Raw genomic sequence first — 12,744 nt, forward strand, 5'->3', positions numbered from 1 at the left:
CTTGTGTTCTTTACAATAAGAAAACGGATCTTGAAAAAGTCAACGATCTCAGGAAGGACTTGTTTTCTCAAATATGTCTCTCAATAGAAAATATCCCTCCCACACAGGCTGCACTGATACAGCATTCAAATAGAGCAGTGTACCAAGCTAGCATTTGGTCCAAAGGTCTGCAGGCTACCCAGTCAGTGCCTTCTCCTGAAAAATATGGATGGACCAAATTAGATGATTTTTGGGCACCTTTATGGATACTTTTACCAGAGGCAGCCAAAGTTGTAGAGAACCTCTTAAATGTGGCAGCAAAGGTGAGCCGATGCCAGGATTCTGGGTTGCTTTGCACAGTATTATGCCAATTTGCCAGAGCATGTGAATAGATGCAATATGCAGTATGTAGACTATATAGGACTAATGTAATCTAGTGTGGTGTTTTACTGTGTCTTAAGAAGTTGCAGGGGACATGTGTGCTTAATTGTATGTTTTTTATGAGGTCTGCCTGAGGTGCTTGAGTGTCTGTGTTTATAGTATCCTTGAGACAATTGGTGGATACTGTAGATAGCCATAGTGTAGCTGTGTTGTCTGCTTAAAACAGAGACATATCTATAAGACACGACTTATACCTAATTTCATGCTTTTAGGAGGTTGTATAGGTGGCCTTTGAAATAGCTGCCAAAATGTGTGGATAGGCAGTGGAGCCTTTTTTCAATTTCTTTAAAAATGTACTTCCCGTTTGAGATTTCTTGGAGTAATCTTCCAGGATAACGTAGGATCACCCAAGGGACATATACCAAATTTCAAGCTTTTAGGAGGTTGTTTAGGTGGCCTCTAAATCAGCTGTCAATTATATGGGTGGCCATTTTGAATTTCTTCAAAGTCTCACTTCCTGTTTGAGATATGTTTGGTCACCCCTTCTATGATGTCTTAGGGTCAACCAAGGAATATATAAGCTTTTAAGAGGTTGTTTAGGTGGTGATTGAATTAGCTGCCAAATTTGTGGCGGGGAGCGCAGCATTTTTCAATTTCTTTAAAAACTCACTTCCTGTTTGAGATATTTTTGGGCACCCCCTCTAGGATGTCTTAGGATCACCCAAGGAACAAACATACCAAATTTCAAGTTTTTAGGAGGTTGTTTAGGTAATGTTTGAATCAGCTACCAATTTTGTGGCGGGGAGCACAGCATTTTTCAAATTCTTTAAAAACTCACTTCCTGTTTGAGATATTTTTGGGCACCCCTTCTATGATGTCTTAGGATCACACAAGGAACATGTATACCAAATGTGAAACTTTTAAGAGGTTGTTTAGGTGGTCTTTGAATTAGCTGCCAATTTTGTGGCAGGGAGTGCAGCATTTTTCAATTTCTTTAAAAACTCACTTCCTGTTTGAGATCTTTTTGGGCACCCCTTCTAGGATGTCTTAGGATCACCCAAGGAACAAACATACCACATTTCAAGCTTTTAAGAGGTTGTTTAGGTGGTGTTTGAATCAGCTACCAATTTTGTGGCGGGGAGTGCAGCAATTTTTCAATTTCTTTAAAAACTCACTTCCTGTTTGAGATATTTTTGGGCACTCCTTCTAGGATGTCTTAGGATCACCCAAGGAACAAACACACCAAATTTCAAGCTTTTAAAGGTAAACTATGCAGTATTGGCAATTTCCTTACTGTTTTCTCAGTTTTTGCTTCTTTTTCGCTGGCTTTGTCATAACGAATGTCCATCGCTACCTTTTTTCTAGCCGTTGCCTGGCATGTATGTGTATTTGAATGCAGTAAAGCAATTCATTACAGTCGTTATACTTCCTGACATTGAGGCCATCGGCCCGCCGGCCCACAATTGCAAGGGTGGTTTTTCCACTCACAGGCGCTAGGGAGAAGCGAGACGGCAACCATTCAACCCGAAAAAAGTCATATAACCATTCCAATGACTCTGAAGCTGTTAAATGAAGGTAAATTAAGCGAAAAAAACTTGCATATTAAGCTAAAAAAACCTGCATAGTGTGCCTTTAAGAGGTTGTTAAGGTGGTGTTTGAATCAGCTACCAATTTTGTGGCGGGGAGCATGGCATTTTTCAGTTTCTTTAAAAACTCACTTCCTGTTTGAGATATTTTGGGCACCCCTTCTAGGATGTCTTAGGACCACCCAAGGAACATACATACCAAATTTTAAGCTTTTAAGAGGTTGTTTAGGTAGTGTCTGAATCAGCTGACAATTTTGTGGCGGGGAGTGCGGCATTTTTCCATTTCTTTAAAAACTCACTTCCTGTTTGAGATATTTTTGGGCACCCCTTTTTAGGATGTCTTAGGATCATTCATTCTTAATCTACTAATCTACTTAATTAAAAAAGGGTTTTAAGGTCAAAAGTAAGGCATTTATAAGGGCTAAAATTAATGGCTTTTGTTTCGTAGTGACAGAGTATGCTGAGATATGGTACATTTTGACATGTTTATTTCCGCAATATTCTTTGAATTGTCACTGTGTAACATGACCTTGCTGCCATCTGTAGGTGCATAATATGTACTGTATGTTTTTACTAGGACTTGAATGTTGTTGTTGTTGTTGTTGTTGATGGGTAACTAGTGTTTTTGTAACCTAAGTGTAATCACATAATCTGAGTAATTTCAAGAATAAATCTGGGCAATTAGATACATACAGAGACAGTACGTACCTGTCTACATGCCTAGGTCCTAGGTCTACATGGACTTTAAGGTCAGATAAGTGTAATTGTGGAGACAGTTTCTCACAGAGTTGGATATGGTAGTAAAATAATTCAAGGTAATAAGATTCACAGTGTCTTCGAATAGTCAGCCCTCTTTACAGTAAAATGTAATATTTTCACGAATGAAATATAGGCTATTTCCATAAACCGAAGGTGTACATGGCAGACCTGGATGTTCCAAATGAAACATGAATCTCATCTAAGCACCAAATATGTCTTATTTCATTTATGTCTTATGTCAAATAGCTCTTTTACCAATCAAGCTACTCACAGCTTATTGCAAAACCAATAAGTGAAGATCGAAACAACCTCAGTTCCCCAGTGGATACTTTTTGAAAGTGTTTCTATTCAGAATACAAAAAAGATAATGTGAGAAAATTCCAATACAGGGCCCCTTGATGAATTCAACTGAAATAATAGGAGAATAAACACAAACCTAGCCCACACACATATTGACTGTTAACACTCAATATGTTCTGAAGAAGTCCAGACAACGACTCTACTTCCTTCATCAGCTAAGGAAATTCAAAGTTTCTACATCCATCATGAAGGCCTTCTACACTTCAGTAGTTGAGAGTGTTCTAACTGGTAGCATCATCACCTGGTATGGGAACTCCACAGTTAGAGATTGTAGTACTCTGCAGAGAGTAGTGCGCTCAGCTGAACGTACTATAAGAACTCAACTCCCTGCTCTACAAGATATCTATTCCAGAAGAGTACTCCTAAGAGCCCAAAAGATTCTGAAGGACTCTTCTCATCCTAACAATGGATTATTCCTACCGCTGAAATCAAGAAGACGCCTATGTAGTCACAAAGCCAGAACTGAGAGACTCAGGAGAAGTTTTAATCCCCAGGTCATCTGAACTCTGAACTCACACTATACTGACTTTGCACACATTCACTCCTCAGCACTCTCAAACATTCCCCAACTCTGAACTCACACTATACTGACTTTGCACTCATTCACTCCCCAGCACTCATGACCCCCCCCCCCCCCACACACACACACACACACACCTACAAGACTTTTAGCACTTTTACATCACTCTCCCTATGCTACAGACCTTTTATTTATTTTCCTTTTTTCATCACACGTCAAAACACACACACACACATACAAATATTTGACTTTCTCCAACTTTTGCACATCTCCATAGAGCTTTTTATTTACCCATGTCCTTGATTGCCTAGCCTTTCTGCCCCACCCCACCCCCATCCCCAACACACACAAAAAACACACACACTTACATCATCACTGTCATCACCTCACATACATACAGCACACTGCTTGTTACAAGCCTTCTCTACATACTTGCTGCACACTGCCCCCCCCCTCCCTACATACACAGCACATTGTCTTCAGGATCTTCTCCAACACACATCCTCTACATACTTACAGCACACTGCCCCCACCTACCCACACACACACTACACACACACACACACAGTCACTGCTCCACTCCCCTCCCGCCCACACACACATCTTCACTGTCATCACTCACATACATCATACTGTACACTACTTGCAATAATAAGTCCCTTCACCATACTTGCAGTACACTGCAGCCCCCCCCCCCCCCCACACACACACACACACCCAAGACTTTTAGCACTTTTTCATCCCTCTCCCTATGCTACAGACCTTTTATTTATTTTCTTATTTCATCACACGTCAAAACACACACACACACACATATCTGACTTTCTCCAACTTTTGCACATCTCCATAGAACTTTTTATTTATTATTTTTGATTTCTCCTCCATCTACCCATGTCCTTGATTGCCTAGCCTTTCTGCCCACCCCACCCCCATCCCCAACACACACACAAAAAACACACACACTTACATCATCACTGTCATCACCTCACATACATACAGCACACTGCTTGTTACAGTAAGCCTCCTCTACATACTTGCTGCACACTCCCCCCCCCCCCCTACATACACAGCACATTGTCTTCAGGATCTTCTCCAACACACATCCTCTACATACTTACAGCACACTGCCCCCACATACCCACACACACACACACACAGTCACTGCTCCACTCCCCTCCCGCCCACACACACATCTTCACTGTCATCACTCACATACATCATACATACAGTACTCTGATTGCAATAATAAGTCCCTTCACCATACTTGCAGTACACTGCCCCCTCCCCTCTCCCCTACATACACAGCACATTATTTCATCAGGAAGCTTCTCCAACACACATCCCCAACATACTTACAGCACACTGCCCCCCCACCCAATACACAGCACATTGTATCATGAGGAAGCTTCTCCAACACACATATTGCACACTGCCCTCTCCCCACATGCACAGCACACTATCCCATCTCCCCTGTCATCCCCCCAACACACACACCAAGACCCCTGGCAGTTGGGTTAGCCCCTTGAGCCGTGGATCTGCCCAAGGTTTCCTCCTTGGTAAGGGAGTTTTTCCTTGCCCCTGTTGCTCTTGGGTGCTCCATGTTGGTGCCCCCCCCCCAATCCCAATCCTCCCCCACCTTTCTTATGCAGCCCTTGCCACTTAATCTACTAAACCCATCTTCTACTGCACTTTTTACCCCCATAAATGCACAAATAGGCTGACACCAGACATAATTTCACTGCATTTCTTACTTCCAGTAACTATATGCATATGACAATAAACTTCCTTGTATCCACCAGTTTTGGGAAACAATCTGATTCAGATTGACATAACATTAATCTACAGTGTAAACTGGCTACAGTTAAATATCACTGTTTTATGTCAACTCTTATGTAGGAATTTGCTAGAATTGTTCAATTATAAGGTGGCATGAGCTACAGTATATTCTGCAACTCTAAAATGTTACAGCAGAGGCACTGTGTGGTTTCTATCCATTAGACTGGGATGCATTTGTGTCACGTGACTGTGTCGTTTGTATCTTCTGTATTTGATTTTTGATTCCAATTTATATTTTCTTAATTGGGATATGGGATATTTGATTTATGTTTATGCTTATGTTTTAGATTTAACATGTCTGTAATGGGTTTTCGTATTTAAAGCAGTTTCAAATCATGATGTGAAAGGTCAAAGTTCACCTACTTGTCCCTTCGCAGATATGTAATTATTTTGTTTCAGGTTCATCAAAGAACGGCCAATATCATGCACTGGGTATCCAGGAATATTATTTGATTTTACACGACATTTTGAGGAGGAGAAAAAAACATTCTACCAGGAGCAAAGTGTGAGGGGTCAGAGTTGACAGCAGCGTCGGCTGTGGAGGGAGAACGGTTAGCCAGCTTGCTAGCAACATACATGTGGAGGGTACCTCTGGAGGCAATCATTATTCGAACTGAACCCAAATCACCCTTTCTTACCATAAAATACACTCAACGCATATTGCATATTGAACAAGGACTAACTTCTTTTCGCTATGAAAGGGTGAGTAGCTACGTCTAAACACGTCTATTCACCACGAGTAAAGTTTTTTCCTTTCTCTTTTTTTCCAACGGGGGGCGGGGGAGGCGATAGAATGCTAAGCTAACCTAAGCTCTCCGCTCAGTTGGGCTAACGATAGCTAATGGTAGCAAAAGAATCTGCCAACGACAGCACCACAGTTAGCCTAGCTAGCTAATATTTCTCATAGCGATTGGTTTAAATTAGTTGTTAACTCGACACTGTGCTCTATGATTGTTAATCACACTGTTGTTTGTTTTTACACTGCCTTTATGAACCTGACATTACAGTAGTAAGATTGAGACCGGTGTGTGCTATCTTCGTGTGGCGAATCCTAATTCGAGATTCGTTGAGTCAGACACCCAGGCTTTCTAGCTAGCAAACCACGCTTTTACCATTTCAACACCTTAAGGAGTCCATTGATTTACAATGTCAGTGTCTTTCATTGAAATGTTAGGTTAGCTAACACTTTCGGGAGTATGGAATGCTATACTCGGTCATGTTGACGCTATTTGAGAGGCGAATCGGTATTGATTTATGTAAGCTTACTTGCTATCCTAGCTTGCTAAATTGTCCCTTTGGAGTTTTGAAGTAAATTCTCAAGTTAGCTAGCTAGCTACTAGCCAACTAGCCAGCCTTGATTGTAGCTGTCTTTGTAGCTACGAGTTCACAGAAGTTACTTTTAACTAGTGTCCCCCAAAACAATCTCTGTTGTGCTCAGTCTGTTGTACTGAGCACTACGTTGTTGGATGGTAGGACAACAAGGGAGAATTTATTTGCAACATGGTCTTTTCTTAGGTGCAACCTGTTATTTTGTTACAACGACTAACAACGTTAACGTATGCTAGCAAGCCGAATAGTAGGATACTACCTCTCAGTCAAGTATTTAGTCCAGCTATTAATAACAGTTATAGTAACAGTCTGCTGTCAGTTTGGTTGTGGTGGCACTCTGAATAGCACAGTTACCAAAGCTCTGTGTTTGCTTTTAATACTGCAGTGCTAAGTTAACATTTTGAAATCGTTTAATTAATTAGGAGGCATTGCAGGAAATCAGGAAAGTCATGTTAGTAACCTGTCAGTGTGCCAAGTGGTGCCAATCCAAACAGAAGTGTTTAAAATTAGTTTGCCAGCTATTCAATGTATAATGGTACCATGCCGTCTGGATGATGTAACATTGTGTATTATAATTTGGTTAACAAATAACTTAACTTCAATTGGTTTGAATGAAATGATTAGGTGCTCAGTTATGTTATTTTACTTAATGCAGTCATTATTTCATTTTACAACGCCTACTATAATGGTGTAGTATTTTGTAATGCTACTTATATAGTATCAGTTATAAATGGAATTTTATCAATCTGCAGTATGTTGGCTAATGCATGTCACTAAACACAACTGCAGAATAAAATCCATAAACTTGTCATTGAGGTCAGACAAGCAAACCACAAGCAAGGCACTGTTGGTGTCCAAGAGGTTTAATGTGGATTTGTCGACCAGATGTCTTAAATCAAACCTGCAAAAGTTGCCAGGTCTTTCCCGTCACCACATCCTATCTGGTGGCTGTGCAAGTGGTGCCAGGCACACGTGACAAGCAGCTGTTGTGTCGGACTGGAGGTTTAGCATGTAGTTACCCCTATAAATACCTCTCACGTCCTGCAGCCAGGGTCAAGTAGTGGCAATAAGACAGATGCTGATGGGACTCAGTAACAAGTCAGCACTGGAGCAGGTCTAGACTAGGATTAACCTAGTGGTTTGTGATGGTATGTTGCACTTTTGTTAAAATCAATCGAGACCTTGATGCTCTCAGTGCTTGTTTGTAGCTTTGTGTGAGGGAATGTTCTGGGAGCAACACTGTGACCCACCATAAGTAGTTTCACTGTCGTACGCCTTTGGAAGGTCCCTAGGCTGACTATTAGGGTTGACAAGGTGGAAGAGAGTCATTTTTTTGTTAAAGTGGAGCATGTGTAATGCTTGACCTGCAAGTCTTGTTGATGTTCAGCCATTGACCGTTTTGGTTTTGTTCCAGTAGCCGGATCGAGCTGGGGGATGTTACACCCCACAACATTAAACAATTGAAGCGACTGAATCAAGTCATCTTCCCCGTCAGCTACAACGACAAGTTCTACAAGGATGTGCTGGAGGTTGGAGAACTCGCTAAGCTAGGTAAATATCTGGTGCTGGTATAACTAAAACAGCATTGGAACAAAAACTATTTAGTGTAACTCAAAGCAAAATGGACGTATCTGACATTTCTTCACTATATGAGTTTTTAAATGGCTCTGTTTGTAGATATATGAAGGTTGCTTTTGGATTCAGCATTGCTCTGATATAACATTGTACCACCTTTCTTCCAGCTTACTTCAATGATATTGCAGTAGGTGCTGTATGCTGCAGAGTAGACCACTCTCAGAATCAGAAGAGATTGTACATCATGACACTAGGCTGCCTAGCACCCTACCGAAGACTTGGAATAGGTAATATTGTGTGTACATGACACTAGATAAATGTTATTGTCTAATTATTCACATGGCGTTAGGACTCCCTGTTTTTTTTCTCCATGTGAAACACTGCAGGAGTTCGACAACAGTGTGTGTTACTCTACAGAGATGGAATGTTGGCTAGTGCCTCCTTAAATTTTAATGGATGTAATTTTGTGGCGACTGATAACCATTTATAGAAGACCACTGGAATGACTGAGTAGTAATAGTTTTATTTGTTTGTTTGTTTGTTTCATTTTGGACAAAGATGCAGGCCATGATTACAGGTTCAGGTTTCACAAAAGATTGTTAATGTTTGAGCTTAACATCCAATCGAATTATTCCCCTTCATTCCATAGTCATGGAGTACCATGTTGATTGGCTAGGACTGTTTATGGCTTTATCAAAGCCACTATATTTGTTAAGTGTACACTGAAGGGACAGCTAGAGGACTTCACACCGTGTATGGAATTACAATAACCGACTACACTTGTAACTTGTAACAGTGTTAATCTAACATTAACACTGTCATTTTGATAATGTGATATGAACTTGGAAAGTACCCTGACACACAGTATTTTATGATGCATCATGACCACTTGCAGGGTTATTCCCCAGTCCCATGTCAAGGCTCTGAGAATATGTAGTTGTTTCAGCAGTGCAAATAGATTTTTTACTTGCAGTTATGGTAATGACCACATTTCGTACCCTTTGTATACCATAGATACACATCTTTTGAATATGATTTAACTTTTGTTTCATTTACAGGGACAAAGATGCTGAACCATGTGTTGAATATCTGTGAGAAGGATGGCACTTTTGATAATATCTACCTGTGAGTATCTGTCATGAGCTTTTCACTGATAAGGGTTTTAAATTCAGATACATGATCATTTGGTGAATCTGTCAATCTTAAAAATCCATCTACTGATTTTCCACTGAATACGTAATTTCAGGAACTCATTTCCCATTCCACCACCAAACCTTGGGAAGGTCTTTGTTGGATTACAAATTTAGATTCACTAACTCTAGTGTCTCTATCAACAAATGTGTTATTGGGATTGGCTGGGTGTATCTTTGCGCGTATGTGTTAGCCAGTATAACTACAGTGTAACTACATTATATATGTACTTGTAATAGGGGTGTCATGATTTTGTGTATCATTGTTCACAATCAGTCAGTGTTACTACAGTGTAACCACACGTTTACAAATTCTGACTTCAATAACTATGCACTTGCAATACCTGTGGGTTGGGAGTTTGGTTCCTCCTTCTGACAGTAGGCTCAAGAGATGGCTCATAATGATTTGCTTCCTGTCCTTGCAGTCATGTGCAGATTAGCAACGAGTCGGCTATTGACTTCTACCAGAAGTTTGGCTTTGAGATCATTGAGACAAAAAAGAACTACTACAAGAGGATAGAGCCTGCAGATGCCCATGTTCTTCAGAAGAGCCTGCGCAGCCCGTGTGCGCCCCCTGCGGGAGAGCTGCAGAAGGCAGACTAGAGGCTGAGCCATCGAAGAAACATGGTCTTGCCCCATCTCCCCCAAAAGGAACTGTGACAAAAGCCCCAGGGTCGACACATTCACCACTTAATTGGAAAACAAAAGTTGTTTTAATTTTTCATGAAATGAAATCAAGTCCCTGTATTTTGCCATTTCTTTTTTTTTTCTCTTCTATTCTTCAGTTAGGTATTTGAAAACAAAACAATTGTTTTAAGAGTTCAAATTGCTCCAAGAGGCTGCTGATTTTTCTGACCGTTAAGAGATGGTGAAGGTTTCTGTGTTTTGCAAAGCGTGCTGTCTGTGTGTTCTTTTAAAATCGTTGACTTGAGGTAAGGGGACGATTTTGTTTTGCTGTTGTGGACATAAACAGTCGAACTAAAGAGGGAACATCTAAAGAAGGTAGGATTGCTGTCGAAGAAGGATGTCCCCCTTTCCCCCCAGATGGTAACCTTGGAGTGATGCTTTTGAGGCATCATGGTGATGCACAGAATTCTCAGAACTCCATCCCCTCGCCACCTGAGCCCATGGACAATTGGGAAGGGAATCCTGCTGGTGGTTGAGACTTGTTGCTTCTTTTGTCCCTGGCAGTGCGAGATCGTGGCACAAGATGCAGTGTCTCCACTGTGACATGAACCTCTCTGTCGCTGTGAGATCAGTGCTGGAGAGTGGAGAGGGGAACAGGGGCCCCCTCTGGAAAAAAAAGCGGGAGATTGGTTGGAACGATTTCAAGGTGGGGGGAGACTGGAGGAGACTCCACTCTCTTTCTGAATGTTTTGGTTTCTCTACCCATTATTTAATTTCCCTTGGAGTTTTATTTTTATTTTTTGTTACATTGATGCTGAATGGCTCAAGGCTTCTCTGGAGGTTTGATTGAAAACCAATGCTGCAGGTGAGATACAAATACTTAAAAAGAATACAGTGTGCAGTTAAAGGGGCAACACAGTGTTGTGAAAGATCAAAACTCCCCACCCTCACCCCAAGATGTAAGCATCTTGAATTTCCAATGGAAAATATGTTCGCCTTGGTTGGCAGGAGTACCAGTGTTTTTTCTCTTTTTTTTGGTTAAGGCTTACTGTAGTACAACTGCCCCTCAACAGGAGCAGTGAGAGTGGCTTGTGGACTGTGACCTACTGTGTGCTCTCTTTCAAGCTCTGTATGTGTGTGAGTGTGTGTGAATTTGATTCTTTGAGGGTTTTTTTTCTCTTGGCACACTGGCAGCTAAAATCTCTCCCACAGTGTACCTGTACCATTTCAGTGATGTTCACTGATTACATTGTCCACCTTATATACATGTGGGACTGTTGCAGGTCAATCCAACAGGTTTCTTATGAAGAATGTGGGACAGACCCTCAAGCCCTCAGAGAAGCCTTGACCCTGTGCATGCATGGAGAGGATTGTCCTTTCCAACGTAGTTAAAAGCATGTTTTTTTTCCTTTCTTTGAAGAATTTTATCTTTTCTGGAGCTCTATATTGTAAGACTTTTAAACCTCTAAATAAAGGAAATACTATTTGCAGTAAGCCTTTTCTCCTCATGTGTAGCTTTGTCACATAAGTTCACAAGTTTGCCTATTTTATCTGCAAGTCTGTATAAACGCAAATTATACAAATTAAACTAGAAATGCAATTCCAAGGAATTACCAGTGCATGAAAATGTAATGTAAAATATCATGTATAGTTAAAATAGATATAGTCTGAGCGAATTAGGGTTGAAGGTGGAAGTAAATACAGCAAAAGGATATTTGGTATCAATCGAACCGTAATTTCATGTAGATTAATTTGTACTAGAAAAAAGATATACAGCTTTGAATGGACCATGGTATAATGATTATTGGGCCAAAATCGTATATTATCACATATAGATATTAGCTGATATCTCCCATACTGGTAAAAGGATCTTTACCAAACTTGATGTACTTACTCACCATAAATTCTTGATGAAATTAGTAGGTGTTTAAAGTCTTGGGGTCAAAGGTCATGTGAGTTCATACTTGACATGCAATGTTTGTGTTATACCTCTCAAGCAGATTGAAGGATCCTCATTAAACCCAACACAGATAATTAAGCCTGAATTAACTGATAAGGCATTAAACATCATGGGATCACAGGTAGAGGTTAAAGGTCATGAGGCTATAGGTGGCTGAGGCATAGAATCAGCTATCTGAATTGACATTAAAAAAGATTAAGACATTTATTAAAGCAAAACGAACTTTATTTTATATATAAAAACAATCTTATTTTAGTATTGTAGTAGTAGCCTCTCTGAAACCAGGAAAAATCAAAATAATTTGCTGTTTTAAAAATGCAAAAATCTGTGTGAATACCTGTTTTAAAATAACTGTTTCAGTTCATAAATGATATTGGAGTAAAAAACAAAGTACTATTACATAACATTCAGTACATCATTTAGACAAGCTGAATAGCAGAAGTTTTAGATTAAATCCAAACCATTACTGTCAAACATCTGATAAACATTGTCATCTTGAGCTATTTCCTTCAACTTAAATTATAATGCCAGACGAGCAATGTAAATGTCTATGTTGATAGAATAGTGTTAGAAATAAAAACTACTCTTGCATCGCATTGCAATAGTTATACTTTGTTCCCTAAAGTTGGTAGTAGGCATATA

General features: G+C 40.2%; 1 protein-coding gene across 2 annotated transcripts; it reads left to right on the forward strand.

Moving 5' to 3' along the window:
- Window positions 1-5,957: 5,957 nt before the first annotated feature.
- Window positions 5,958-11,636, forward strand: naa50 (N-alpha-acetyltransferase 50, NatE catalytic subunit). 2 transcript variants are annotated; one of them, XM_076290640.1, is made up of 5 exons: window positions 5,958-6,123; window positions 8,165-8,301; window positions 8,493-8,612; window positions 9,384-9,450; window positions 9,941-11,636. In XM_076290640.1, exons 1-5 carry the CDS (start codon window positions 6,116-6,118, stop codon window positions 10,116-10,118), a joined length of 510 nt encoding a protein of 169 aa, XP_076146755.1. In that variant the 5' UTR covers window positions 5,958-6,115; the 3' UTR covers window positions 10,119-11,636. The 2 variants fall into 2 exon arrangements, with proteins under 2 accessions (XP_076146755.1, XP_076146756.1); XM_076290641.1 differs by having other exon boundaries at window positions 8,168-8,301.
- The last annotated feature ends 1,108 nt before the right edge of the window (window positions 11,637-12,744 follow it).

Source organism: Alosa pseudoharengus, unplaced genomic scaffold, assembly GCF_046254945.1.
Source record: "Alosa pseudoharengus isolate Yale_2024_CS ecotype anadromous, Long Island Sound unplaced genomic scaffold, YU_APseudo_1.1 YU_APseudo_1.1_scf_18, whole genome shotgun sequence".
Taxonomy (NCBI): Eukaryota; Metazoa; Chordata; class Actinopteri; order Clupeiformes; family Clupeidae; genus Alosa; species Alosa pseudoharengus.